At 48.0% G+C, this 27731-nt stretch overlaps 1 protein-coding gene across 2 annotated transcripts in view; it reads right to left on the bottom strand.

Annotated features, from left to right (window-relative positions):
- Positions 1–27731, bottom strand: part of COL14A1 (collagen type XIV alpha 1 chain) — a 190959-nt gene that overhangs the window by 53038 nt on the left and 110190 nt on the right. For both annotated transcript variants that reach the window (XM_029063526.2, XM_029063525.2), the window contains exons 26-34: positions 23194–23333; positions 21708–21831; positions 19253–19396; positions 18119–18283; positions 17275–17313; positions 16964–17102; positions 13140–13282; positions 12001–12110; positions 5131–5289 (exon numbers count right to left, since the gene is read on the bottom strand). In XM_029063526.2, coding sequence (XP_028919359.1) covers positions 5131–5289; positions 12001–12110; positions 13140–13282; positions 16964–17102; positions 17275–17313; positions 18119–18283; positions 19253–19396; positions 21708–21831; positions 23194–23333 — 1163 coding nt within the window. The remainder of the gene's footprint in view (positions 1–5130; positions 5290–12000; positions 12111–13139; positions 13283–16963; positions 17103–17274; positions 17314–18118; positions 18284–19252; positions 19397–21707; positions 21832–23193; positions 23334–27731) is intronic.

Raw genomic sequence — 27731 nt, 5'->3', positions numbered from 1 at the left:
TATGATACCATTGAGTAAAAGATTCGATCAATCAATGCTATTTATTGAACGCTTACTCTGTGCAGAGCACTGTACTAAGCCCTTGGGAGCGTGTAATCCAACAGATTTGCCTGCCCACAAGGAGCTCCTAATCTAGAGGTTGTTCGTCAATGCAGTTTAATGTTAAAAACCGGCAGCATAAAATTCCAAATGATTCTCTGGTCTCACGGAATCAGGTAAATATACCTATCTGAGGAAAGGCAGCACGGTCTAGTGGAAAGAGCACGGGGCTCAGAATCAAAGGGCTTGGTTCCAATCCCAGGCTGGACAATTTTGAGGGCCTCATTTATCCTCTCTGTGCCTCAGTTTCCTCACCGGTCTAAGAACACCCTGTCTCTCCCACCTCACAAGGAAGTTATAAGACCCAAACAAAATAAGTAATGTGAAAAAGTTTAGAGACAATAATAGGTCTCTGCATAAATTCGAGTAAAAAACTCAAATGAGAAAAATTGAGAAGTTATTGCCACAGTAGAAGGCTTGTTCCCCAAATGTGTCACATCTGTTTCTGTCCTCCGAGCCCTGAGCTAAGAAAGTTAGGAGTCCTTGGAAAGTAATAAACAACAAATATTAGCCTTATCTTTTTTTTTTTTTCAAAAAAAGGAATTTGTTAAGTGCTTACTATATGCCAGGCACTGATCTAAGCCCTGGGTAGATACAAGGTAATCATTCATTCACTCCTATTTATCAAGCACTTACTGTATGCAGAGCACTGTACTAAATGCTTGGAAAGTACAATTCAGCAACAGAGAGAGAAAATCCCTGCCCACAACGGGCTCACAGTCTAGAAGCAGGGGGACAGACATCAAAACAAGTAAACAAGCATCAGTAGCATCAATATAAATAGAATTTTATATATACACACATATATATATATATATACACACACACACACACACCCCCGCATCAGAACAAGTAAAATAGGCATTAATATAAATAATCAGGTTGGACACAGTCCCTGTCCCACATGGGACTCAGAGTCCTAATCTCCATTTTACAGATGAGGTGACTGAGGCCCAGAGAAGTGAAGTGATTTGCCCAAGGTCACACAGCAGACAAGTGGGGGAGCCGGGATAAGAAACCAGGACTTTCTGACTCCCGGGCCTGTGGTCTCTCCACTAGGTCATGCTGCTTTCTTCCCCCAACTTGGCCTCAGATGTTCCAAAACAATTTGAAAACCAAAATCCTTTCGAAGAGAGATATGTCAGAATGGATTTTAAAGCAAATTCCTCCTCTTCAGAAAGCTGAAAGCCGTGATATTTTCTGTCACACCACACCTGTGGACCTCACAACTATGAAAGAATTTACGTGAGTCAATATGTGAAAGTATCATTTAGAAGTGTAGAAACTTCAGAGAGGAGCTGAGCTCTCTACATAATGGGTGCCGTTCTCTCGAGGAAATGCCTTCCGGGGAGGTTTGGATGGTTAACTCTAAATTACAGAATCTCCCTAATTAGTCGTGAGTGTTGGCACAGAAACAGAGAAGCTGTGTACATGCGGTCTCCCACAGAGGTAGTGAAAGGAATGTGACTTCCTAGCCAGCTGGCAGGCTTTAAGTTTGAAATTCCAAATCTTCCAATAAAAGGCACTTTTTCCTCATAAGATTTCGTTGCTCCAACACACTTTCATTCATTCATTCCATAGTATTTATTAAGCGCTTACTTAATCTGCAGAGCACTGTACTGAGCGCTTGGAATGAACAAGTCGGCAACAGATAGAGACGGTCCCTGCCGTCTGACGGGCTCACGGTCTAATCGGGGGAGACGGACAGACGAGAACGATGGCGATAAATAGAGTCGAGGGGAAGAATATCTCGTAAAAACAATGGCAACTAAATAGAATCGAGGCGATGTACATTTCATTAACAAAATTAACAGAATAAATAGGGTAATGAAAATATATACAGTTGAGCAGACGAGTACAGTGCCGAGGGGATGGCAAGGGAGAGGGGGAGGAGCAGAGGGAGATGGGGGGAAAAGAGGGTTAAGCTGCGGAGAGTTGAAGGGGAGGCGGTAGAGGGAGTAGAGGGAGAAGGGGAGCAGTCTGGGAAGGCCTCTTGGAGGAGGTGAGCTTTAAGTAGGGTTTCGAAGAGGGGAAGAGAATCAGTTTGGCGGAGGTGAGGAGGGAGGGCGATCCGGGACCGCGGGAGGACGTGGCCCGGGGGGTCGACGGCAAGGAGGTGGGCGGCGGAGGAGCGGAGCGTGCGGGGTGGGCAGGAGAAAGAGAGAAGGGAGGAGAGGTAGGAAGGGGCAAGGGGACGGAGAGCCTCGAAGCCTAGAGTGAGGAGTTTTTGTTTGGAGCGGAGGTCGATAGGCAACCACTGGAGGTGTTTAAGAAGGGGAGTGACAGGCCCAGATCGTTTCTGCAGGAAGATGAGCCGGGCAGCGGAGTGAAGAATAGACCGGAGCGGGGCGAGAGAGGAGGAAGGGAGATCAGAGAGAAGCGGGGTAGTCTAGCCGGGATATGACGAGAGCCCGCAACAGTAAGGTAGCCGTTTGGGTGGAGAGGAAAGGGTGGATCTTGGCAATATCGTAAAGGTGAGACCGGCAGGTCTCGGTAACGGATAGGATGCGTGGGGTGAACGAGAGAGACGAGTCAAGGACGACACCGAGATCGCGGGCCCGAGAGACGGGAAGGACGGTCGTGCCATCCACGGTGATAGGGAAGTCTGGGAGAGGACCGGGTTCGGGAGGGAAGATGAGGAGCTCTGTCTAGCTCATGTTGAGTTTTAGGTGGCGGGCCGACATCGAGGTGGAGACGTCCCGGAGGTGGGAGGAGATGTGAGCCTGAAGGGAGGGGGAGAGGACAGGGGCGGAGGTGTAGATCTGCGTGTCATCTGCGGAGAGATGGTAGTCAAAGCCGTTTGCTTTGGCCCAGCAGATATTAACGATGCTCATTTTAGATCTTGTAAAATAAAGGATCTGGGTTCTCGTCCCAGCTCTGCCACTTGTCTGCTGTGAGACCTTGGGCAATTCACTTCTCTGGGCCTCAATTTCCTCCTCTGTAAAATGGGGATTACGACTGAGAGCCCCATGTGGGACACGGACTGTGTCCAAACTGATTAGCTTGTATCTACCCCAGTGCTTAGAACAGTGCTTGACACACAGTAAGGGCTTAACAAATATCATCCTTATCATTATTAACCTGAATTCTATCACGGGTCCACATTTCAAGATTTGGGATTAGGACGTGCTGATGCATACTTCAGATACAGCAACTACTCATAATTTAAGTGCTAATGCAGGGTGTGGGGAGTCCGGGATAGCAGACATCAAAGCACCGTGGCCTAGTGGGAAGAGCAAAGGCCTGGGAGGCAGAGAACCTGGGTTCTTCTAATCCCGGCTCTGAATCAAGAGGGACCATTCCGTTATACTTCTCTCCCATTTTTAGTGGACTTTCACTGGGTCACACAACTGATAGCCACCATAGGTGACCACACCACAGCTGAGATCCACTGGGTCACACATCTGAGATCCCTTGGACTGCCTTAATAAATTTAATCGATGGTATTTTACTGCACACTTACTGTGCAGAACATTGCACTGAGTGCTTGGAAGAGCACCACAGAATAAGTAGACACTTTCTCCGCCCTCGAGGAAGCAGCATGGCCTAGTGGAACGAAACTGGACCTGGGAGTCAGAGGACTGGGTTCTGATCCTGGCTCTGCCAATTACCTGCTGTGCGACCTTAGGCAAATCCCTTCACTTCTCTGGGCCTCTGTTGCCTCATCTGTAAAACTGGGATTCAATACCTGTTATCCCTCCTGCTTAGAACCGTGAGGCCCTTGTGGAACAGGGAGTGGGTCCAACTTGTATCTTGTATTTACCCCAGTGTTCAGTACAGTGTGGGGCACCTAGTAAGCACTTCACAAATACCATAAAATTAAAAGAAAATAAATAAGAAATAAAAGGAGATCGCAGTTTAGACAAGGAGACGGATATTAACTTAAATAAAAGAATAAAACGCAAGTCAGGGCATAAGTGTTGTGGGACTGAGGGGCGGGTGAATATCAAGTTCATTCCTTTGACAACACAGAAGGGAGAGGGAGTAGGGTCGGAAGGCCTTTCTGAGCCCTCCCTTTCCCTCTGCCCCTCCTCCCCATTCCCCCTTCTCCCTCCCTCTGCTGTGCCCTCTTCCCCTCCCCACAGCACTTGTGTATATCTGTAAATATAATTATTACTCTATTTTATTAATGAAGTGTATATATCTATGATTCTATTCATCTATTTTGATGGTATCGATGCCTGACTACTTGTTTAGTTTTGCTGTCCGTCTCCCCCTTTCAGACCGTGAGCCCGTCACTGGGCAGGGATTGTCTCTATCTGTGGCCGAATTGTAGTGCTCTGCACACAGTAAGCGCTCAATATGAATGAATGAAAAGAAGGTTTAATTGGGGAAAGCATCTTGGAGGAGACGTAAACCCAGTTCCTCAAGGAAACGATGCCACAAAACCCACCAAGTGCAAGGGTAACACGGAAGGCAGAGGGAGTAAGGAAAAAGAGGGCTTATTTAGGGAAAGCATCTTTTGGAGGAGATATGAACTTAATTTCTCACGGAAGTGATTCATTCATTCGTTCATTCAGTAGTATTTATTGAGCGCTTACTATGTGCAGAGCACTGTACTAAGCGCTTGGAATGCACAAATCGGTAACAGATAGAGACGGTCCCTGCCCTTTGACGGGCTCACGGTCTAATCGGGGGAGACGGACGGACAAGAACGATGGCGATAAATAGAGGAAACCATCGGGCCGGCCGGAGCCGCCGGGTTGAATCCTCCGGGTGGACTGTGATGCCAAAAAATAGACCTTATCCATTGACACCGTTTCACTGCCAGCTCAGTTTTCTGTTCAGGGGTCAGATAGTTCGGTCAATACACTACCGTCATTGCTCAAGGTGAGCCTGTCCATCAACACACCTGAGGCAGATTCCCAGGGTGGAGAAGAAAGTTCACGTTGGAGCTCGATCCCCGAGGGGGGCCCTTGGCTTTGGGATTGCTCATCCTCCGTCTGACGGCCGATAGCTCCCACCCAGTGGGTTCTTCGAACGGCCGAGGGGAGGATCCCCTCTCCCCCGCCCCCCCGGCCCACACCTTACCGGAGCAGAGCTGTCCTGCAGGCCTCTGGATCTGACCATTCGGCCCAGGACTTCGATGCCGTCGGAGGTGATGTTGCCCGAAGCGTTGATTGGCTTCTCTCCAACTTGCTGGCAGTCGATGATGACTTTGGCCAACGTCTTGCTGATGACAATGTGCAGCTGGGGAAAAGGGAAGGGATTTTAGGAGGCAAAAAAAACCCATCTTGCAACTTTTTAGGCGCTATTGGGAAGGCTTCAGAGGTAAGAGGAGAGAGAAGGCATACTATTTGATCAGAGATGTAGTTGGAGGAGAGAGAGGAGGCCTGGAAACCTGTCAGACACCAGCCCCTTCCCCAGCTTTTACACCAGGCGGGGGCCCCACCAGATATTAACTGGTGATTAGTAATTACTAATCTGTGTACAGGTTTAAGAGGAACTGATTCTCTTCCCCTCTTCAAAACCCTACTAGTGATCAGTGGTAAGCTGATTAGGGGGAGACCCTCGCCCACAGTTGGAGGGGCATTTAGGATTACCAGCCCTGGTTAGAGGAATGGTTTAGTTCTTGGAGTCGTGACTTCTGCTCTATTGCACTGAGAATTCATTCATTCATTTGATCTTATTTATCGAGTGCTTACTGTGTGCAGAGCAATGTACTAAGCGCTTGGAAAGTACAATTCAGCAATAAAGAGACACAGTGCCCAGGCAGCGTGGTCTAATGGATTGAACGTTGACCTTGGAGCCAGAAGAACTTGGGTTCTAATCCCAGCTCTGCCACTTGTCTGCTGTGTGATCTTGGGCAATTCACTTCACTTCTCTGGGCCTCAGTTACCTCATCTGGAAAATGGGGATTAAGACTGTGTCCAAACTGATTATCTTGTCTCTACCCCGGTGCCTAGAACAGTGCTTGACACAGAGTAAGTGCTTTACAAATATCATCCTTATTATTACTATTATTATTATTAATCCGGATGCTGTCATGGGTCCACATTTCAGGTTCTAGGACTATGATGTGCTGACACAAGCTTCAGATACTGCAACTACTCATAATTTGAGAGCTCATGCAGGGTGTGGGGAGTGCGGGATTCCACACATAAAAATCTTGTCTTATCAAAGCACCGTGGCCTAGCGGGAAGAACACGGACCTGGGAGCCAGAGGACCTGGGTTCTTCTAATCTGGGCTCCTCCACTTGTCTGCTGTGTGAATTTGGGCAAGTCATTTAGCTTCCCTGTGACTCAGTTACCTCATCTCTAAAAACAGGGATTAAGATTTAAAATTTGGGACATGAACTGTGTCCAATCTGATTAGGTTGTATTTACCCCAGCGCTTAGTACAGTGCCTGGCACAAAGTAAGTGATTAACAAATGCCATAAAAAAAATTAAAGGGCAAAAATCCACTTCATTTCCCTGAAATAATGAAAGCAACAGATAATTGACACCCTCTTGGAAATGAAGGACAAGCTCTAAGTACTGTCTTAGGGATTCTTAGGGAGTTTCTAGATCTCTCTTCTCCCCCCTCCCGACTCACAACTAAACCCTCCCTTCCTTAATCCTATCAATCAAGCAATTGCATTTATTTAGCACCTAGCTGTAAATATTTTTGTCTTTCTGTGCTCTGCACAAAGAAAACGCTCAATAAATGCTATGAATTGATTGTCTCCTTTCACAGTGGATGGAAAGGTCAGGGGCCAGCTGTCCTCCTCTCCTTCTGAGGAATAGAAAGAGGAACCTAATTTGAATTTGGCATTCAAATTCGAGAATTAGAGACTCTGAACCTAAAAAAAGATTTCTTGACTAACAGGGGATAAAGACTGAGAAATACTGTGACCTAATGGAAAGAGCTCAGGCCTGGGAGTCGGAGGAGCTGGATTCTTATCCCGCCCCCACCATTTGTCTGCCGTGTGTCCTTGGGAAAGTCACTTCACTTCTTTGTGCCTCAGTTACCTCATCTGTGAAGTGGGGATTAAGACTGGGAGCCTTATGTGGGACAGGGACTGCATCCAATCCTATTAGTTTGTATCTACGCCAGCGCTGAGTACAGAACCTGGCATCAAGTAAACGTTTTAAAAATACTACTAAAAAAAGAGACTGGATTTCACTGGTGGGTGAAAGAGATTAGAATCTCTACTGTCCGTCCTGGGTGGCTTAGGTGGTCATCTGCCTTTTGGCAGGGGACTGAATCAGGTGATCCTTTGCAGCTCTGTGAGCCTACGATTCCATATTTTCTTTCATCATCAACAATGCAAGCTATAATAATAATAATGTTAGTATTTGTTAAAATAATGTGCACAGCACTGTTCTAAGGACTGGAGTAGATACAGGGTAATCAGGTTGTCCCACGTGAGGCTCACAGTTAATCCCCATTTTACAGATGAGGGATCTGAGGCACGGAGAAGTGAAGCGACTTGCCTACAGTCACACAGCTGACGAGTGGCAGAGTAGGGATTCGAACCCATGACCTCTGACTCCCAAGCCCGGGCTCTTTCCACTGAGCCACGCTGCTGAAGTTATGGATGTCTGTCTCCCCTGCTAGATTATAAATTCCTTGAAGGTAAGGATCACATCTATTAATTCTATTGCTTTCTCCCACACGCCAAGTAGAGTGCTCTACCCTCAGTAATAGTAATATAAGCCCGTCTCGAACTCCCACTTGGTACACTCTGGGCAATGTGTTAGGCACTTGGGAACTACAGACCCTTGGATCTACCCCAGTGCTTAGAACAGCGCTTGGCACATAGTAAGTGCTTAACAAGTGTCTCCCCCAATTAGACTGTAAGCCCATTAATGGGCAGGGATTGTCTCGATCTGTTGCTGAATTGTCTCTATCTGTCGCTTGGCACATAAGAGCTTAACAAATACCATCATTTTATTATTATTATTAGCATTAAGAGGAGAGGGTGAGTTGGGACTGGGCCAGTTCAGGAAAAAATATATTTAAAGACTCTTCTAGGTGACAGCTATGTTGACAGCTACCTCAGCTGACCCTTGTATCTGCCCCAGTGCTTAGAACGGTGCTTGGCACATAGTAAGTGCTTAACAAGTGTCTCCCCCGATTAGACTGTAAACCCATCAGTGGGCAGGGATCGTCTCTATCTGTTGCTGAATTGTACATTCCAAGCGTTTAGTACAGTGCTCCGCACATAGTAAGCGCTCGTTAAATACTATTGAATGAATAAATGAAAGTACCGTCATTATTATTAGAGAACGACAGAGTGACACATACCACGCCCTCAAGAAGCTTACAGCCTAATGGGAAGGACAATCATCCCCTGAGAGTCAAGAAATCCTTTTTTAGGTTCAAAGCCTCTCATTCTTGAATTTGAAACCTTTTCCTCTTTCCGTTCCTCAGAAAGAGAGAAGGACAACTGGCTCCTGACCCTCCCATCCAGCCCAACCTGACTGCGGGTATTAAGTGACCGTTCTGCCTCCTTTGTCTTCAGGCTAAGCAACTCCAGCTCCTCTGCCCTTCTCTCATAGGGCTTCTATTTTTGATTCCTTTTGTCATTTTTGTCGTTCCTCCCTGGATTTGCCCAGGCGCAAGGGCCTGGGAGTGGTCCATTCAGAGGGAAGTTTCAAAAAGCCCCTGGGGTGGGTTGAGGGTTTCGGAGCCAGCACGGCTGGGGGTAGGAGGGCAGAAAGTTACGGGAGGGTGGGGTGAGTGGATAAGGTGAACAGAGAGGACTGGGGGGGAGGGAAGAGGGGGTGGCTAATGGGGACAGGAGAAACGAGGGCACCCGAAGAGAAACAGCATGGCTTAGCGGAAAGAGCACGGGCTCGGGAGTCAGAGGATGTGGGTTCTAATCCTAGCTCTTCCATCTGTCTGCTGTGTGACCTTGGGCAAGCCACTTAACTTCTCTGTACCTCAGTTACCTCCTCTGTAAAATGAGGATTAAGACTTTGAACCCCGTAAGGAACAACCTGATTACCTTGTATCTACCCCAGTGCTTAGAACAGTGCTTGGCACAAAGGAGCTTAACAGATACCATCATTTTATTATTAACATTAAGAGGAGAGGGTGAGTTGGGACTGGGCCAGTTCAGGGAAGAAAAAAAAATTAAAGATTCTTCTAAGTGACAGCTATGTTGACAACTAACAAAAGGCTCCCAGGGGTCAGAGAGCCATAACTCCCATCTTGGGATCAGGTGGATTGCAACTAATAATAATAATTATGGTACCTGTTAAGCGCTTACAATGTGCCTAGAACTTTCTAAGCACTGGGGTAGGTACAAGGTAATCAGGTTGGACACAGTCCCCGTCCCACATGGGGCTCACACTATTAATCCCCATTTTACAGATGAGGTAACTGAGGCCCAGAGAAGTTAAACGACCTGCACAAGGTAACAGAGCAGACATGCGGTGGAGCCGGGATTAAAAGCCAGGTCCCTCTGACTGCCAGGCCCGTGTTCTATCCACTGAGCCACACTGTTTCTCTTCACTAAAGTGCTTCACTAAAGTGTCCAGGAATCCTAGCCCACATCAGTCTAATTTCCTCCTTCCCGGCACCTGGTTACAAATAGCACCTGGAAGAGGCCGCTGGGCTAGGCAACAATTCTAATCCCACTGCTTGCTTGGGCCATGGAGCAGCTGTCATTATTCCTTCTTTACTCCCGGAGCTGGGGTTAGGGACAGGGAAGGAGGGGGATGCTTTTATTCAGTGATGTAGTTCATACTCACAAGCCCACAAGCATGGCTGGTGGAGTACAGGGAAAATACAATTTCCCTAAGGTTGTGGAAGGAATTTGGTGGGGAAGGGAAGAGAGGAAAGGCCGAGTTCAAATTCATCACTGTCCCAAAGCTTCACGTAGGCAGTTCTTTTCATCTCTGTTTACTACCTTCTCAGACTTCCCTTCCACATCACCTTCACGTTTGGATACGTTCCATTTATTCACCCCTTCCTCAGCCCCACAGTTACGTACATATCTGTAATTCATTTATTTATATTAATGCCTGAGACAGTAAACTCACTGTGGGCAGGGAACGTGTCTATCAACTTTATTATACTGTTATATTGTACTCTCCTAAATTCTTAGTACAGTGCAGGTAGTAAGTGCTCAGTAAATATGACTGATTGATTGATTGAGTGCTGTCTAGCCAGGGGGGATTTTGTACAAAAATGATTGGAGGGTGGGGGGCAAAGGGAGCAAAGAGCACCGAGCTCCAGCCTCGGACTAGGGGATCAATCGATCAATCGTTTTTTTTGAGCACTTATCGTGTGTAGGGCACCGTACTCAGCTCTTGAGAGAGTACAAGCTCGAGAAGCAGCATGGTCTAGCGGAAAGTGCAGGGGCCTGGGAGTCAGAGGACCTGGGTTCGAATCCCTGCCCTGCTTCGTGACCCTGGGCAACTCACTTCACTTCTCTGTGCCTCTGTTGTCTCGTTTGTAAAATAGGGATTAATTCATTCTTACTCCTTCTTAGACTGTGAACCCCAAGTGAGACAGGAACTGGATCCAACCTGCTTAGGACCAGTGCTCAGTCCATAACAAGTGCTCAGCACTGAACAAGTATCGTATTTATTCATTATTATCATTGCAGTACAACGGAGTTGGTAGACGCATTCCCCGTCCCGGATTCGTTCATTCATTCATTCGTCTTTATTAAGCGCTTATTGCATGCAGAGCACTGTAGTAAGCACTCGGGAAAGTACAATAAAACAATAAAGAGTGACAAACCCTGCGCACAACGAGCTAACAGTCTAGGGGGTCTGTGGCTGATTGGGTGACAGCCCCTTGCAAGAGACTGTTCCGTACAGTTTGAGCATAATTTTACCCCTGATTTCCTAATGCCAGAGGCGCAAAATATAATCCACGAACGACACGCTCCGGAGATGAATTTCCAGCCAATGTCAGGACCCTGAACCACACGGACTCCGGAACCGACCGGAGATTGAACGGTGTCATCAGAGGTTGGTCTGGTGCACGGTTCAAGTCTTTGGCGTTATCCCCAGGAAGCCCCTGCCCCCATCAGCAGTCAAGATCCCTCCTGGCGAGGCCGTATGCAGGGGAGAAGAGTCGGGGGGGGGGAAAGGGAAGCAAAAAAAGGACCGCCATATTGTCAGCCTCAAGTGCCCTTTTGACTCCTTTTCCAGGAGGGATGGTGAGTTGTGAGCGCTGTGACGTGCTCTCTCTCACGCACGCACATACACGCACCTACACCTCCCCTCCTGCCCCTGCTCTGATCACCCAGGATGCGGGGTTGGCATCACTCGAGACTGCTCTGAACTTGGAGCAGGCAGGGACTGTGTCTTCCAATGCTGCTATACGGTTAAATACCATCATTATTATTATACTGTGCTCTCCCGACACTCAGTACAGTGCCCTGCACCCAGGAAACACTCAATAAATACCATCGATTGATTGACTGAAGGAGCCCATCAGAGGTGATGAGGAGAACAGTGGGACAATCTCAAGATGATCCACCCAACAGCCTCTTTCCCATCCGTTCCTTTGCCCGCCATCTTCTCCCGACTGACGTCCCGGAGCTGACGAAGGAGCCAGTCCCGCCTCCCACCCAGAACCTTCCTCAGGCACTCGTGCAAAAACACACGTTCAAACACACTTGCACGAGAACGCCCATCAACACACACGGGCATGGGCGCGGGCGAGTGCATCGCTGCCTTCCGTGCTCCAAATGAACGGCCCCGACGAGTCTCCGTTTGTGAGTGACCGGTGACTCAACGCGTTTCCTCTGCCCAACAGGGACGCGAATCGCCCGCCCTCTGGCCTGAGGCTGCAGCCGTTATTTTCATATTTTCCAGGGTTTCCGTTATTGGAAACCCTTGCGGTTGCCAAGACTACGGCTCCCTTCTCTGCCAAATAATTCCCACCCATTCCAAAGTTGGAGTCCCCAGCCTCCAGATCCGGAGCAGGGACTGGAGTGGCAGGAGCTACGCACCTTGTGGAAGCTCCCATAGAAGACTTTCTTGATCTCGGGCCCGTCGAAGGTGATGGTCTGAAATTCTCCTCTGTAGTCATAGTTAAAGTACGTTAGTGTTTTGCCAGCATCTGGACAAGGGGGTAGAAGAAGCAACGGAAGGTTGATGAGACAAATTCACCCTTTGTGCTTCCGGATTTATCCCGGCCGGCTTCGATCAGATCGCTATATTGGAATCCAACGAGCAGAGACCCCCTGCGAAATCTTTCCTGGGGGCAGTGGCACAGCCTAGTGGAAAGAGCACGACCCTTGGGGTCAAAGGATCTGGGTTCTAATCTCGGCTCCACCACTTGCCTCCTGATTGACCTTGGGCAAATCGCTTCGATTCTCTGGGCATCCTCATCTGTAAAATGGGGATGAAGACTGTGAGCCTCACATGGGACAACCTGGTCACCCTGTATCTACCCCAGCGCTTAGAACAGTGCTCTGCACATAGTCAGCGCTTAACAAATACCAACATTAAAATGGGGATTCGATACCTGTTCTCCCTCTAAGACTGTGAGCCCCATGTGGGACAAGGGCTGGGACTTACCTGATTGACTTGTGTCTACTCCAGCACTTAGAACAGTGTCTGGAATGTAGTAAATACTTTAAGCATCACAGTCCGATGGATAAAACCCTGGCTTGGGAGTCAGAAGCCCTGGGTTCTAATCCTGGTTCTTCCACTTGTCTGCTGTGGGATCATGGGCAAGTCATTTAGCTTCTCTGTGCCTCAGTTACCTCATCTATAAAATGGGCCTTAAGACTGTGAGCCCCACATGGGGCGTGGACTGTCTCCAATCTATTTTGTATCTAACCCAATGTATAGTATAGTGCTCGGCACAGAATAAGAGCTTAACAAATACCACCAAAAAATGATACAAGCACTTGTGGCCAACACTTCCAACGGCCAGATCTGTCATGCCCATAGCCCGTGGCCAGAGACTGAACTAGGAAGGCCTGAGCTCCAGTGGCTTCTGTTAATTCAGGATGGCAGACAACCCACGTGTGCTAGGCACTGCACAGAACCTGTCCACAGCCTGCTCCTTGACATTGAAAAACGTACATGGGGATCACATACGTGTCATTAGGGAGTTGTCGTGCCCCCACAACATACGTACTGTCTAAAATAACCCCGACCAGGGGGTCCGAGTCTTTATTTAAGATCTCCCAGAGAGCAAACGGTTCCTGAGGTGTGTCGTGCAGGATTCGGAAGAGAAACGAGATGGTGTAGTCAGAAGGCAGTCCCTCAGGGTGCAAATACCTAAGAGAGGAGAGACAGCACCGCTCTGAGCAACTGCAAAACAGAGGGGGATTTTAAACCAAAATCTGGATACAGAATTTTTATCTGAAAGTGTGAACCAAATTCTCACTTTTAGAGAAGTAGCCTGGCTTAATGGATAGAGCAGGAGCCTGGGAGTCAGAAGGTCATGGGTTCTAATCCCGGCTCCACCATTTATCTGCTATGTGACCTTGAGCAAGTCACTTCACTTCTCTGGGCCTCAGTTACCTCATCTGGAAAATGGGGATTGAGACTGTGAGCCCCGCAGTGGACAGGGACTGTGTCCAACCCGATTTCTTTGTATCCACTCCAGTGCCTAGCAGAGAGTAAATGCTTAACAAATACCATTATTATTATTAAGAATATTAATCTGCTCATACGAAAGGCTTTGATTTCTTTCAGACAGGTGTCATTTTGCCCAGAAGCGATCCTCAAAAATCCACAACGCTTATCGATACTTTAAATTTAGCTAGAGGAGCTGCAGATTTCATTTATCAATCCACAGTATTCATTACGGGTCTCCTCTTTGCCGAGCTCGGTTCTAAGATCTATGGAGGGTGTGTAGAATAGATTGACATAGTTCCTGCCCTCAAGGAGTTTACAATCTGGCAGAAGAGACAGACATGAAAATAAATGACAGAGGAGGTAAGAGGTTTAAAGATATTTATGTAATTGCCACGGGTACCATGGTGCAAATATGCTGAAGTGGTAGCTCGGAGAACCTTGGGCGGGTATGTGAGATTAAAAATTGGGGAAATCCTCTTGGAAGAAATGTAATTTTAGAAGGGCTTTGAATAATAATAACAACACTGGTATTTATTAAGAACCTACTACGTGCCAGGCACTGCTCTAAGCCCCGGGTTAGATCCAAGAATACAAGATAATCGGGTTGGACACAGTCCCTGTACCACAAAGGGCTCACAGCCTTAACCCCCATTGTACAGATGAGGGAACTGAGGTCCAGAGAAGTTAAGTGACTTGCCCAAGGTCATTCAGCAGACAAATGGAAGCGCTGGGATTAGAACCCCAGTCCTTCTGACTCCCAGGCCCAAACCCATTAAGCCACACTGCTTTTCGAAGATAGGGAAAGCAGTGATTTGCCCAATGTGAAGGGGAAGACAGTTCCAAATAGAAGGGAAGGAGTGACCAAAGGGTCAGAGGTGGGAGAGACGTGCAGGGAGGGATTGTGTCTACCGACTCTGTTTTAACTGTACTCTCCCAAGCGCTTAGTACAGTGCTCTGCACACAGTAAATGGTCAATAAATGAGACATTGTTTGAGAGATGAGAATGAGGCGCAATGAGTAGAGAGGAACAAAACATCTGAGCAGGAGGGTAGTGGAGAAGAGAGTGGATAAGTAGGAGGGAGACAGTGGGCTGACGCTTCAAGCTGATAAGCAGGGTTCCATGATGAAACATTTTGCATTTTGGTGCATTTTGGGTTATGGAATACTAATAAGATGAAAGCCTTTAAGATGATATGACAAACGAGCAGTTTCTAATAATAATGTTGGTATTGGTTAAGCGCTTACTATGTGCAGAGTACTGTTCTAAGCGCTGGGGGAGATACAGGGTCATCAGGTTGTCCCACGTGGGGCTCACACACTTTTAATCCCCATTTTACAGATGAGGGAACTGAGGCACAGAGAAGTGAAGTGACTTGCCCACAGTCACACAGCTGACAAGTGGCAGAGCCGGGAGTCGAACTCATGACCTCTGACTCCGAAGCCCGGGCTCTTTCCACTGAGCCTTGCTGCTTCTACTGACTACTGATCCATCGTCTATAATAATAACTGTGGCATTTGTTAAGCACTTACTATGTGCCGGGCATTAGAGAAGCAGCGTGGCTCAGTGGCAAGAGCTCGGGCTTGGGAGTCAGAGGTCATGGATTTGAATCCCGGCTCTGCCACTTGTCAGCCGTGTGACTGTGGGCAAGTCACTTCACTTCTCTGTGACTCAGCGACCTCATCTGTAAAATGGGGATTATCTGTGAGCCTCACATGGAGCAACCTGATGACCCTGTATCTCCCCCAGCGCTTAGAACGGTGCTCTGCACATAGTAAGTGCTTAACAAATACCAACATTATTATTATTATTGTACTGAGTGCTGGGGTGGATACAAGGTAAATCAGGTTGGACACAGTCAATGTCCCACATAGGCTGCCCAGTCTCAACCTCCATTTTACAGATGAAGTAACTGAGGCCTGGAAAAGTGAAGTGACTTGCCCAAAGTCACACAGCAGACAAGTGGCGGAGCCGGGATTAGAACCCGTGACCTCTGACCCCCAAGCCCGTGCTCCTTCCGCTGAGCCAAGCTGCTTGGGAGAGTACATTATAAAAGAGTATAGTTGAAGAGATGGAGAGGTCAGGCAAAATGAAGTAGGCTTAAAAGTAGGGATAGATAGATAGATAGATAGATAGATAGATAGATAGATAGATAGATAGATAGATAGATAGATAGATAGATAGATAGATAGAGATAGATAGAGATAGATAGAGAGATAGATAGATAGAGATATAGATAGAGATAGATAGAGATAGATGATAGATAGATGATAGATAGAAGATAGATAGATAGATAGATAGATAGATAGATAGATAATAATGTTGGTATTTGTTAAGCGCTTACTATGTGCAGAGCACTGTTCTAAGCGCTGGGGTAGACACAGGGGAATCGGGTTGTCCCACGTGGGGCTCACAGTCTTCATCCCCATTTTACAGATGAGGTAACTGAGGCCCAGAGAAGTGAAGTGACTTGCCCACAGTCACACAGCTGACAAGTGGCAGAGCCGGGATTCGAATCCATGACCTCTGACTCCAAAGCCCGTGCTCTTTCCACTGAGGATAGATAGGTAGATAGGTAGGTAGGTAGATATAGGTAGATAGAGAGAGAGAGAGAGAGAGAGAGAGAGAGAGAGATCCTTGGCATTAATCGAGCATTTACTCTGTGCAAAACAATGTACAACGGGCTTGGGAGAGAAGAGTAAACAGAATTAGCTCTCGAGGGCAGGCGTAGTGTTTCTCAATTCTGAATGTTGAGTTGTTCTCTCCCATGCACTTAGTACAGTGTTCTGCCCACAGTAATTGCTCAATTTATAAATGCCATTGACTGATTGATTACACGATGCAGCTAAGCCTCCGGGGGCCCAGAGCTTCAGGTAGAACTTTTTAGAAAGGGGACTGTCACAACGTCTTTGGGCTTGGTAGGATTCTGGCTCCAGCACACTTCAGCGTTCTTGGCTCTTGAGGATAAATCCGTTCCGTAGAAACGGTATTTGTTAAACTGTTACTTCCTTGCAGGCCGATAGGCTTAAGGGTCAGATTCTTCTGAGATGGTAAACAAACTATGTCTGGTTTTATTTTGATACACAGATAGCTTTGTTTTTCTCAGCTAGACTCCCCACCACTTGTCTGTTGCGTGACCTCGGGCAAGTCACTTCACTTCTCTGTGCCTCGGTCACCTCATCTGTAAAATGAGGATTGAGACTGTGCGTTCCACGTGTCCACCGCAATTTGCTTGTATTCACCCAAGCGCTTAGTAAAGTGCCTGGCACGTAAGCGCTTAACACACACCACAATCTCTGTTATTATTGTTATTAATTAGCAGACGTGTTCCCTGTCCATAAATAGAACAAATGCCAGAATGCTTTGAACTTCACACCTACTTGGTAGGCTGGGAAACCAGGGCATCCTTATGCAGCCGGTAGCACGGATAGAGGTTGAAGGTGCCTGGCTCCATGGAAACCCCATCCACTGCTGAAAAATCCTTTTCCACCAAACCGAACATTTCCATCATCTTAAAACCTGTAAAGCCCAAAACGATGGACCCGGTTAAAGTGGACAGGTGGGTAGTGGGAAATGGAAGATATTAGGTTGGCAGATTGCAGCCGTCGGCTTCCAAAGGGGAATCTGTCACCTCGAGGATTCCCTCTCGGGGTTGCAGTCACCCGCTCCCCGAACACCCGCGGAATGGTACCTGAGAGGCTGCTGCCATCCTTATGGACCAGTGGACAGGCTGGAAAACATTAAAAGCAATGTTTGAGACGATTCCCGGCAAACAGATCAAAGGGGAAGTCGAAGGCATCGCTTGGGCAGGTGGCCTGGTCAACAGCCAAGAGTGGGGCTACGGGGCTCCCAGGTTGCCAAAAGCAGAAAGTCGTAGCCATGGAGACTTTGATCCCCATGTTGTCCTCCCACTTTCTCCCCTCCCTCTGACGCCGGGGGACTGCCCCACCCCTGAAAAATCAATGATGACCATTTGAGGGCGTGGACAGAAGAGTCCGGTTGCAAATAGAAAAAAGGAGAAGCAGTGCATAGCACCTGGGCCTGGGAGTCAGGAGGACCTGGGTTCTAATCCCGGTTCCGCCACGTCTACTATGTGACCTTGGGCAAATCAGTTCACTAATCCGGGCCTCAGTTACCGCATCTTTTAAATGGGGACGAAGACTGTGAGCCCCACGTGGGACAGGGACTGTGTCCAACTTGATGAACTTATATCTACCTTAGCACTTAGAACGGTGCTTGGCACACAGTAAACACTTAACGAGTACTACAATTATTATTAAAAGTGTCACCCCGGATGAAGCAGCTTTAATACGGTTGTTATTTAGGCTGTAGATGACTGCCTCTAACACCAGATTCAACGGGAACCCAGTGGCTTCACAAGCTCCGCACCCAAACTTCGAAAGGATGCACTCAAATCCCCCTAAAGGCCTGGAATCCCACAAAGAAGACCATCATCAAGGCGGGGGTTATTTCAGCAAAATCTTCCACATTCCCAATTAAGCCCGTGGAGAGAAAGGGAATTTCGAAGGTCTCACTGGCCGAGGCCGTTTCACAGACAAAAGTGATCAGCTCATCTTCGATCTTCTGGAAGGCGTCGAAGTCGTCCACGAAGAAGACGTGTCTGGCACTGGGCTTGCTGCCGATGTTCACCAACTCTGCGTAATCTGCGTCGGCCACCCCGATTGCAAAAATGCTGAACCCTGGGGAGGGAGAGGAGTGGATTTATGATACCTTTGCCCGGAAGCGGAACACCAGAACACCATACTGCTTAGTACTGTGCCCGGCACATCGTAAGGGCTAACACTTGAAAAAAACCCCAAAAAACAAAAGAACACCACTAGCGTAGCAATAATATCGGTCAAAGCTGAACCCAACTCCTCCCTAACCTTCCAACGTACTTACAGGGTCTTCCCTGGATCAGGGTCGCTCCTCAAAGATGCCCAGAGAACCACCCGACCTCAGCCTCACTAGAGTCTGCTCTCCCTCTCCTCAGGAGAGCCAAGTGGCTCAGTGTTCAAATCTGCTGCAGGATTTGGCCTTGAGTTTGAAGCTCTGTCTTGGAAGATCTATTTTTAATCTTGTCCAATCATCATCAGGAGTATTTATTGAGTGCTGAATACGTGCAGAGTCTTGTGCTTGCTTCCAACTCTGGGGAAAGCACCGTGCTGAGTGCTAACTATGTATGGGAAGACCACCATTTTGAGTGCCGACTCTGGGCACAGCAACATGCTAACTCTGGGTAGAGCACCATATTGGGTGCTAACTCAGGGCAAAGCACCACGTTGGGCACCAGCTCTGGGCAGGGCACACAGCTGAGTGCCAACTCTGAACTCCCTCGAGGAGCTTACCCTTTCCCAGAAGAAGGCCCGGAGACCGAGAATGGATCACGAGTCCCGGGAAATATTCCTCAAAATTACCCTGAGGGCTAAAGCACTTCCCAGCTTTCAGCAGAGCTCATTAAGGAGGAATACCGAAGTAGTATATATTCCAGGACTTTCTGAGCAGACTCTGCTCAGTAGAGTCTTCTTCCAGGAAGAACAAACCCCAGAGAAATCCACGGCTACAAAAACAAGGCGGCAATATTTGAAATCGTCCTACAAAGGCTGCGCCCGTGAGACTCCGATTTACAAAAGAACAAGCCTTGCTCTATGGAATGCTGCAAGCATTACCATCTAGCTGCATCTCTCTGGAAATTTTGTCCACATCGTCCTGGGACCGCCCGTCGGTAATCACCACGATCACCCTCGGGATGCCTCTTCTCATTCCTGACTCCACAGTAAACAACATATCCCGAGCATGCTTAATTGCTCTGCCTGAAAGAGAAGAAGTCAATCGGTCAATCGATCACGCTGATTGAGCGCTTCATTCATTCATTCAATAGTATTTATTGAGTGCTCACCATTCATGCATTCAATAGTATTTATTGAGCGCTTACTATGTGCAGAGCGCTGTACTAAGCGCTTGGAATGGACAAATCGGTATCAGATAGAGACAGTCCCTGCCCTTTGATGAGCTTACGGTCTAATCGGGGGAGACGGGCAGACAAGATGTGCAGAGCACTGTACTAAGTGCCTGGAATGTACAATTGGGCAACAGATAAAGACTTAATGTGGGCAGAACACTGTACAAAGTGCTTGGGAGAGTACAAAATAACAGAGTTGGTAGACACGTTCCCTGCCCGCAACAAGCTTACAGTCTAGAGGGGGAAACGGTCGTTAATAATAAATTATGGATAGAATAATAATGTTGGTATTTGTTAAGCGCTTACTATGTGCAGAGCACTGTTCTAAGCGCTGGGGGAGATACGGGGTCGTCAGGTCGTCCCACGTGAGGCTCACAGCTAATCCCCATTTTACAGATGAGGGAACTGAGGCCCAGAGAAGTGAAGTGACTCGCCCACAGTCACACAGCTGACAAGTGGCAGAGCTGGGAGTCGAACCCATGACCTCTGACTCCGAAGCCCAGGCTCTTGTGGGGCTGAGGTGAATAAAGGGTGAAAATCCAACTGCAAGGATGACACAGAAGGGAGCGGGAGAAGAGGAAGTGAGGGCTTAGTCAGGAAGGCCTCTTGGGGGAGATGGGCCTTCAGTAAGGCTTCAAAGGTGGGGAGAGTGATCACCTTTAGGATATGAAAAGGGAGGGCGTTCCGGGACAGAGGCCAGTCTGTGGGTGAGAAGTCAGTGACGAGACAGACGAAAATATCGTGAGGTATAGTGAGTAGGTTGGTAGTCGAGATGTGTGGGCTGAGTTTTAGTAGGAAATCAGGGAGGTGAGGTAAGGGAGCAACGCGATTGAGAGCTTTCAAGTCTAAGGTAAGGAGTTCCTCTTTGATGTTGAGGTGGATGGGAAGCCGCTGGTTCTTGAGGAGCGGAAAGATGTGGACCGAACAAAGCAACGCGGCTTAGTGGAAAGAGCCCGGGCTTGGGAGTCAGAGGCCGGGGGTTCTAATCCCGGCTCCGCCACTTGTCTGCTGTGTGACCTTGGGCAAGTCACTTAACTCAGTGGAAAGAGCCCGGGCTTGGGAGTCAACAGTCATGGGTTGGAACGCGGCTCTGCCACTTGTCACAGCTGCGTGACTGTGGGCAAGTCACTTAACTTCTCTGTGGCTCAGTTACCTCATCTGTAAAATGGGGATCAACTGTGAGCCTCACGTGGGACAACCTGATCACCCTGTATCTACCCCAGTGCTTAGAACAGTGCTCTGCACATAGTAAGCGCTTAACAAATACCAACATTATCATTATTATTCTCTGTGCCTCAGTTACCTCATCTGTAAAAATGGGGATTAAACAATGTGAGCCCCACATGGGACAATCTGATTGCCTGTATCTACCCCAGCGCTTAGAACGGTGCTCAGCACATATAAGCGCCTAACAAATACCATAGTTATTATTATTTTTGGTAGGGAAAATGATACCGGCGGCACGGAATGGAGTAGGAAGAGGCAGGCGACAGTAAGGTCAGTAAAGAAGCCGATGCAGTAATTAACTTAGCAGTTTGGATGGAGAGGGAAGGGTGGATTTTAGCGATGCTGTGAAGGTTGAACCGACAGGATTTCGTGAGACCGAATAGGTCGGTTAGGTGAAAGAGAAGGTCAAGGGTTTGCCTTCAGGGTTGCCTCACCAAACGCAAGGCCGGACCCAGCGGACATTTCCTGACTCATTATCAAAGAACATTTCTTCTTCCTCCTTGGGACTGTGAGCCCCATGTGGAACCCGATTATCTTGTATCTACCCCAGTGGTTAGTACACTGCTTGGCACATAGTAATCACTTTCCAAATACCACTATCATTATTATCATCATCATCATTATCATTAACCTCTGAGACAGGAGAAATTCAGAACACCCCTCTCCCAGAAGCAGCGTGGCTCAGTAACAAGAACCCGGGCTTGGGAGTCAGAGCAAATGAGTTCGAATCCCGGCTCCACCACTTGTCAGCTGGGTGACGGTGGGCAAGTCACGTCACTTCTCTGTGCCTCACTTACCTCATCTGTAAAATGGGGATCAACTGCGAGCCTCACGTGGGACAACGTGATCACCCTGTATCCCCCCCAGCGCTTAGAACAGTGCTCGGCACATAGTAAGCGCTCAACAAATACCAACATTATTATTATTATTCTCACCTGTTTGTGTATTGCCCCCTTTGTAGGCAATATTCTTAATGGCCTCCAGAAGCGTCTCCTTGGTTTTGTAGGAATTGAGTTTGAATTCTGTCCTGGGATCATCAGTGAATTGAACAATCGCCACCTGAAGACAAAAGGTGCCGGTTACCCTGAGCTTGTCCTTAGCTAGCGGGACCTGGTGTGCCTCTTGTCTATGAGTTTCGCCGGAGTGCCTTTTTCACTCTTTAGTGTCAACTGAATCCAATCCATTTCAGTTTGAAAATTGGGGACGAATTATTTTTAGAACACCTGGAATCCTGAGCCCGCCACCAGAATCGAAGTACCTAGTGATTCTCTGAATTCTTCGCAGAGATTCTGATTGGATTGTCACAGTCTCGTAGGGGAGTTGGCAAAACCACCGTGGGCCTGGGAGACCTATAAGTTCCCACTTCACAGATGGGGAAGGTGATGCTAAGGGAGATGAAGTGTCTAATGGGTGTTCCCGAATGGTTGGGAGAAAAACTGACAACGCCCCGGTCTCTGAATCCCCGTCAAATACTCCACCTATCAGATTTAGATAAGCAGCGCGGCTCAGTGGAAAGAGCCCGGGTTTTGGAGTCAGAGGTCATGGGTTCGAATCCCGGCTCGGCCACTTGGCAGCTGTGTGACTGTGGGCAAGACACTTCACTTCTCTGTGCCTCAGTTCCCTCATCTGGAAAATGGGGATTAAGACTGTGAGCCCCACGTGGGACAACTTGATTCCCCTGTGTCTACCCCAGCGCAGTACCCCAGAACAGTGCTCGGCACATAGTAAGCGCTTAACAGATACCAACATTATTATCATTATTATTATTTAGCTGAATCTTCTAACTCCGTGGTTTCCATTAGACCACAGGAACCAGGAGAAGCAGTAGGAAATGGAATGGAATTTAAAACAATAAACCTATCCCAAAGGGCAGCCACCTGGAGTCTCTGAGCGGCACGGGGTGGTCGAGCCATGATATTTAAGGGGTTCCTGTCAGGGACACCAAGAGTTCCAGACCACTGCTCCACTCCAAACTCTGATTTTCCTGAACAGACCCACTTGCACACTCAGGATGCCTATTGGTGTCACAGCGTAAGGTAAGAGCACCGCCTCCGGGCCTAGGGGGTTCAGGATGAGTGGTCTGGGTACACACCATCTACCCCTTAGTCCTACATGCTGCAGGTGTTATGGGGGGCAAGAAGAGGACTGAGGCCCAGGCTTGGGACTGAGTGCTAAACAAGATGGCAGAGCACAGGCCCGCAACCCATTGTTCATCCGTCTGGATCTTGTCGTATAGTGTGCCCAAATCTTTTGAGTTGCCCTCGGGACTCTCCCTGCCCTGTGTCCTTTGTCCTGAAATATCCGAGTTCTCTGCAGGTTTACAATTTGGCCACGGTGAAGAAAACTGGTTTCTTTTCCAGTTCTCACGAGGGAGGGCCAGCTTCCAGATGAGGCAGCTCCTACCCTGAGGAGGGGCCTTACCTGCGTTCCGTCCGCGCCGATCTTGTCCAGGGCTCCCACCGTGTTGTACAGAAACGTAGTGATCTTATTGAAGTTGTCATCCCCGATGCTCCAAGACCCGTCCACCATGAACACCAGGTCGGCTTTGGCAGCTTTGCAAACTGCAAACGGGAAACCACAGTGAGTGGATAAATAATAATGATGATGGTATTCGTTAAGCGCTTACTACACGGCAAGCACTGTTCTAAGCACTGGTATAGATATAAAGTAATCAGGTTGGCCCTCGTGGGGCTCACAGTCTTAATCTCCATTTTACAGATGAGGTAACTGAGGCACAGAGAAGTTGTGATTTGCCCAAAGTCACCCACTGACAAATGGGATTAGAGTCGGGATTAGAATCCATGACCTTTGACTCCCAAGCCCGGGCTCTCCAGTATTTCAGAGTTCATAGGGTTCTTAGGCTTCACGGATTGGTAGCCTTAGACAGTGAGCCCCTTGTGGAACAGAAACTGGGTCCCACCTGGTTACCTTGTAACTATCCCAGTGCTCAGTACAGTGCTCATTCAACCGTACTTATTGAGCTCTTACTGTGTGCAAATAATTCTCTTTGCCTCAGTTACCTTATTATTATTAAATAATAATAATTATGGTATTTGTTAAGCACTTACTATATGCCAAGCGCTGTTCTAAGTGCTAGGGGAGATATAATGTAATCAGGTTGTCCCACGTGAGGCTCACAGGCTTAATCGCCATTTTACAGATGAGGTAACTGAGGCACAGAGAAGCAAAGTGACTGGCACAAGGTCACACAGCAGACAAGTGACAGAGCCAGGATTAGAACCTACATCCTCTGAGTCTTAAGCCCGTGCTGTTTCCACTGAGCCACACTGCTTCTCTAGCCACGTTGCTTCCATACTAAGCGCTTGGGACAATGCAAAATAATAATAAACAGACACATTCCCCGCCCACAGTGTGTTTACACGAGAAGAGAGAGGCAGCAGAGGAGGGAGCGGTGGTTCGAGGGTGACCTCTGTCCATTTCACCACTCTCTAGGGTCTGACCTTCTAATCAATCGATCGATTGTATTTATTGAGCACCTACCGCGTGCAGGGCACTGTACTAATCTCTTGGCAGAGCACAATATGACAATATAGCAAAGTTGGTAGACACATTCCCTGTCCACAATAAGCTCACAGTCTAGAGCCAGCAGATAAACCAAAAGCAACTGGGCTCCATTTGCTGGGAAACAAGGGAGGGAGGAAAGGAAGGAAGGAGAGAAAGAGGAAAGCAGACGGAGGGGGTGGGAAGGAAGGAGGGAGAAAAGGAGAGGAGGAGGGGATGAGGGAGGATGAGTAAAGCAAGTATGTGTGAGAAGAGGAAGGAGAAGATGGAAACTGGGTCTGATCGAGTAGGGCAAAAGCGGGTAAGCAGCTGCTTGGGAAAAGGAGAGGCCTAGATACTATGCTCTCTCTAGTCACTGAACAACCTCTAGAGATTAGAGATTGTTGCATCTCAGCATGGTATAGTGGATAGAGCACTGGCCTGGAAGTCAGAAGGTCATGGGTTCTAATCCTGGCTCCGCCACTTGACTACTGTGCGACCTTGGGCTAATCACTTTATTTCTCCACGCCTCACTTATCTCATCTGTAAAATGGGGATTGGGACTGTGAGCCCTGCGTGGGACAGGGACTGTGTCCAATCTGATTTGTTTTCATCCAGCCCAGTGCTTAGTACAGTGCCTGACATATAGTAAGCTTTTAACAAATACCATATCATTAATCTCTACCCTCAACGATTCTGAAATCCCTCTGTGTGACAACAACCTCCACACCTGCCTTCTGTCCCGAACACCTCCTCCCCGCAAATCTGTGTTCTCTCACAGAGACCTCCGATCTTTGGACCCCACCCTATTTTTTTCATCATGCCCCATTTAGCCCCCAAACTACCTTCCTTGATGACCAAATTGTCACCCTCGACACCACCCTCTCTACTGAACTCAACCCTCTTGCTCCCCTATCTCTTCACTGATCTCATACCACTAACCCACAGCCCTGGATCACCTCCATTTCCTTCAATCCTGTGCATGAGCGGCAGAGAGGTGCTGGTGGCAATCTGGATATCAGGCCAACCTTGTCCACCTCAAGTTCATTCTTGGATGCTTTAACTTTCCTCTGCCTGGCAAAATTATCTTAACATCCTTTTTGACTCCCATGCCCATTGTCCTTACCAGTTGTTCCAGATGTTTAACTCCCTCCTCAAACACCCTGTCCCCCCTCCTCCCCTATCCCTCGTCCCTAATGATCTCACCACATACTTTACTGAAAATTGTGAAACTATCAGGCATGATCTCCCTAAAATCTCACCTGCTTCTCTCCAGTCCCTCCCTCCTCCTGTCCCTTCTTCAACTCTCCCATCCTTTCCAGAAGTATCTCAAGAGAAGATCAGGAGATCTTCTCTTAAAATCCACACCCTCCACCTACACATGACCCCATTCTTTCCACCTTAACAAAACACTTGCCCCCTCCCTTCTTCCTCCCTGGCCACCATCTTCAACTATTCATGTTCCAGTGGCTTCTTATCCACTGTTTGCAAACATGCTCATGTCTCCCCTATTCTTAAAAAACACTCCCTTGACCCCATGGCTCCCTCCAGTTATCACCCCATCTCCCTCCTATCATTCCTCTCCAAACTCCTTGAGAGAGTTCTTACATCTCCTGTTTCAAGTTCCAATTCTCTCCTTGATCTCCTCCAATCCACTTTCCGTCTGCCTCACTCCAAAGAAACCACCTTCTCGAAGATCACAAATGATCTCCTTCTTGCCAAATCCAATGGCCTCTTCTCCATCCTTATCCTCTCAGCTGCCTTCTACACTGCTGACCACCCTCTTTCTCCCTGAAAACATTATCCATCCTTGGCTTCGCTGATACGGTCCTCTACTGGTTCTCCTCCTGTCTCTCTGGCCGCTCATCCTCAATGTCTTTCGCAGGTTCCTCCTCTGCCTCCTATATCCTAACTGTGGGTGTCCTCAAAATACAATTCTGGGTTCCCTTCAATTTTCCATCTACACCCATCACCTCGGAAAACTCCAGTGGCTTAGCTACCACCTCTATGTGGATGATTCCCAAATCTACATCTCCAGCCCTGATCAATCTCCCTCTCTGCAGTCTCACATTTCCCTCTGCCTTCATCTCTGCTTGGATGTCCTGCCGTCACCTCCAATTTAACACTTCCGAAACAGAACTCCTCATCATCCCATGCAAACCCTGTCATCCCCCTGACTTTCCCATCACTGTAGTCAGCAGCACCATCACTGTAAACAGTTCCACCATCCTTCCTGCCTCCTAAGCCTGTGACCTTGGCGTTATCCTCGACTCCTTGCTCTTATTCAACCCACATATTCAGTCCATCACTAAATCTAATCGGTTCCATCTTCACAACATCACTAAAATCTGCCCTTTCCTCTCCATCCAAAGCGCTACCACATTGATCCAATCACTTATCCTGTGCCACCTGGATTACTTTATCGGCCTCCTTTCTGAGCTCCCTACCTCCTATCTCTCCCCACTCCAGTCCACACTTCACTCTGCTGCCCAGATCATTTTTCTACAAAAATGTTCAGGCCACGTTTCCCCACTCCTCAAGACCCTCCGGTGGTTGCCCATCCACCTCTGCATCTAAGAAAAACTCCTCACCATTGTTTTTAAAGCACTCAATCACCTTGCTACTCTCCTACTACATCCCAGCCCGGACACTTTGTCCCAGTAATGCAAGCGTTCTCACTGTACTTCGATCTCATCTATCTTGCCACTGACCTCTTGACCATGTCCTGCCTCAGGCCTGGAACACCCTCCCTCCTCATATCCAACGGACGATTACTCTCTCCACCTTCAAAACCTAAATGAAGAACGAAGGCGCTTCTCCTCCAAGAGGTCTTCCCTGACTAAGCCCGCCTTTCCTCTTCTCCCACTCCCTTCTGCGTCATCCTGACTTGCTCCCTTGATTCATCCCCCTTCCCAGCCCCACGGCACTTATGTACATATTTTACTCACTGTACTTCGATCCCATTTACCTTTTCCTCATCCTTCCTCTGGCCTTGAACTCTCATCCCTTCCAAACACATCAGACCATCGCCCTCTCCATCTTCAAAGTCTTATTAAGGTCACATCTTCACAAGGCCTTCCTTGATTGAGGCACTTACGTACATATCTGTAATTCATTTATTTATACTGATGGTTGTCTCTCGCTCTAGACTGTAAGCTCACTGTGGGCAAAGGAAAATATCTACCAGCTCTGTTGTATTATACTTTCCTAAACACTTAGTACAGTGTTCTGCACTCAATAAATACCACTGATTGACGGCAAGCAGAATGCACTCAGACATCCCTCAAACCATAAAACAGACATATTGCTGGAAAATCGACGGTAAGGCAAAATTCTTTATAAGGGGCCTTGTTTCCTAACTGGCTTACAGTACTTAATGATATAAATAATTGTTATCACTGTCATTCATGAAGCACCTCAGTGAGTAAAAGCAAACGTGGCTCAGAGGAAGGAGCACG

Source organism: Ornithorhynchus anatinus, chromosome 4 (genome assembly GCF_004115215.2).
Source record: "Ornithorhynchus anatinus isolate Pmale09 chromosome 4, mOrnAna1.pri.v4, whole genome shotgun sequence".
NCBI classification, from domain to species: Eukaryota; Metazoa; Chordata; class Mammalia; order Monotremata; family Ornithorhynchidae; genus Ornithorhynchus; species Ornithorhynchus anatinus.
This window is presented reverse-complemented; position numbering and strand designations above follow the sequence as displayed.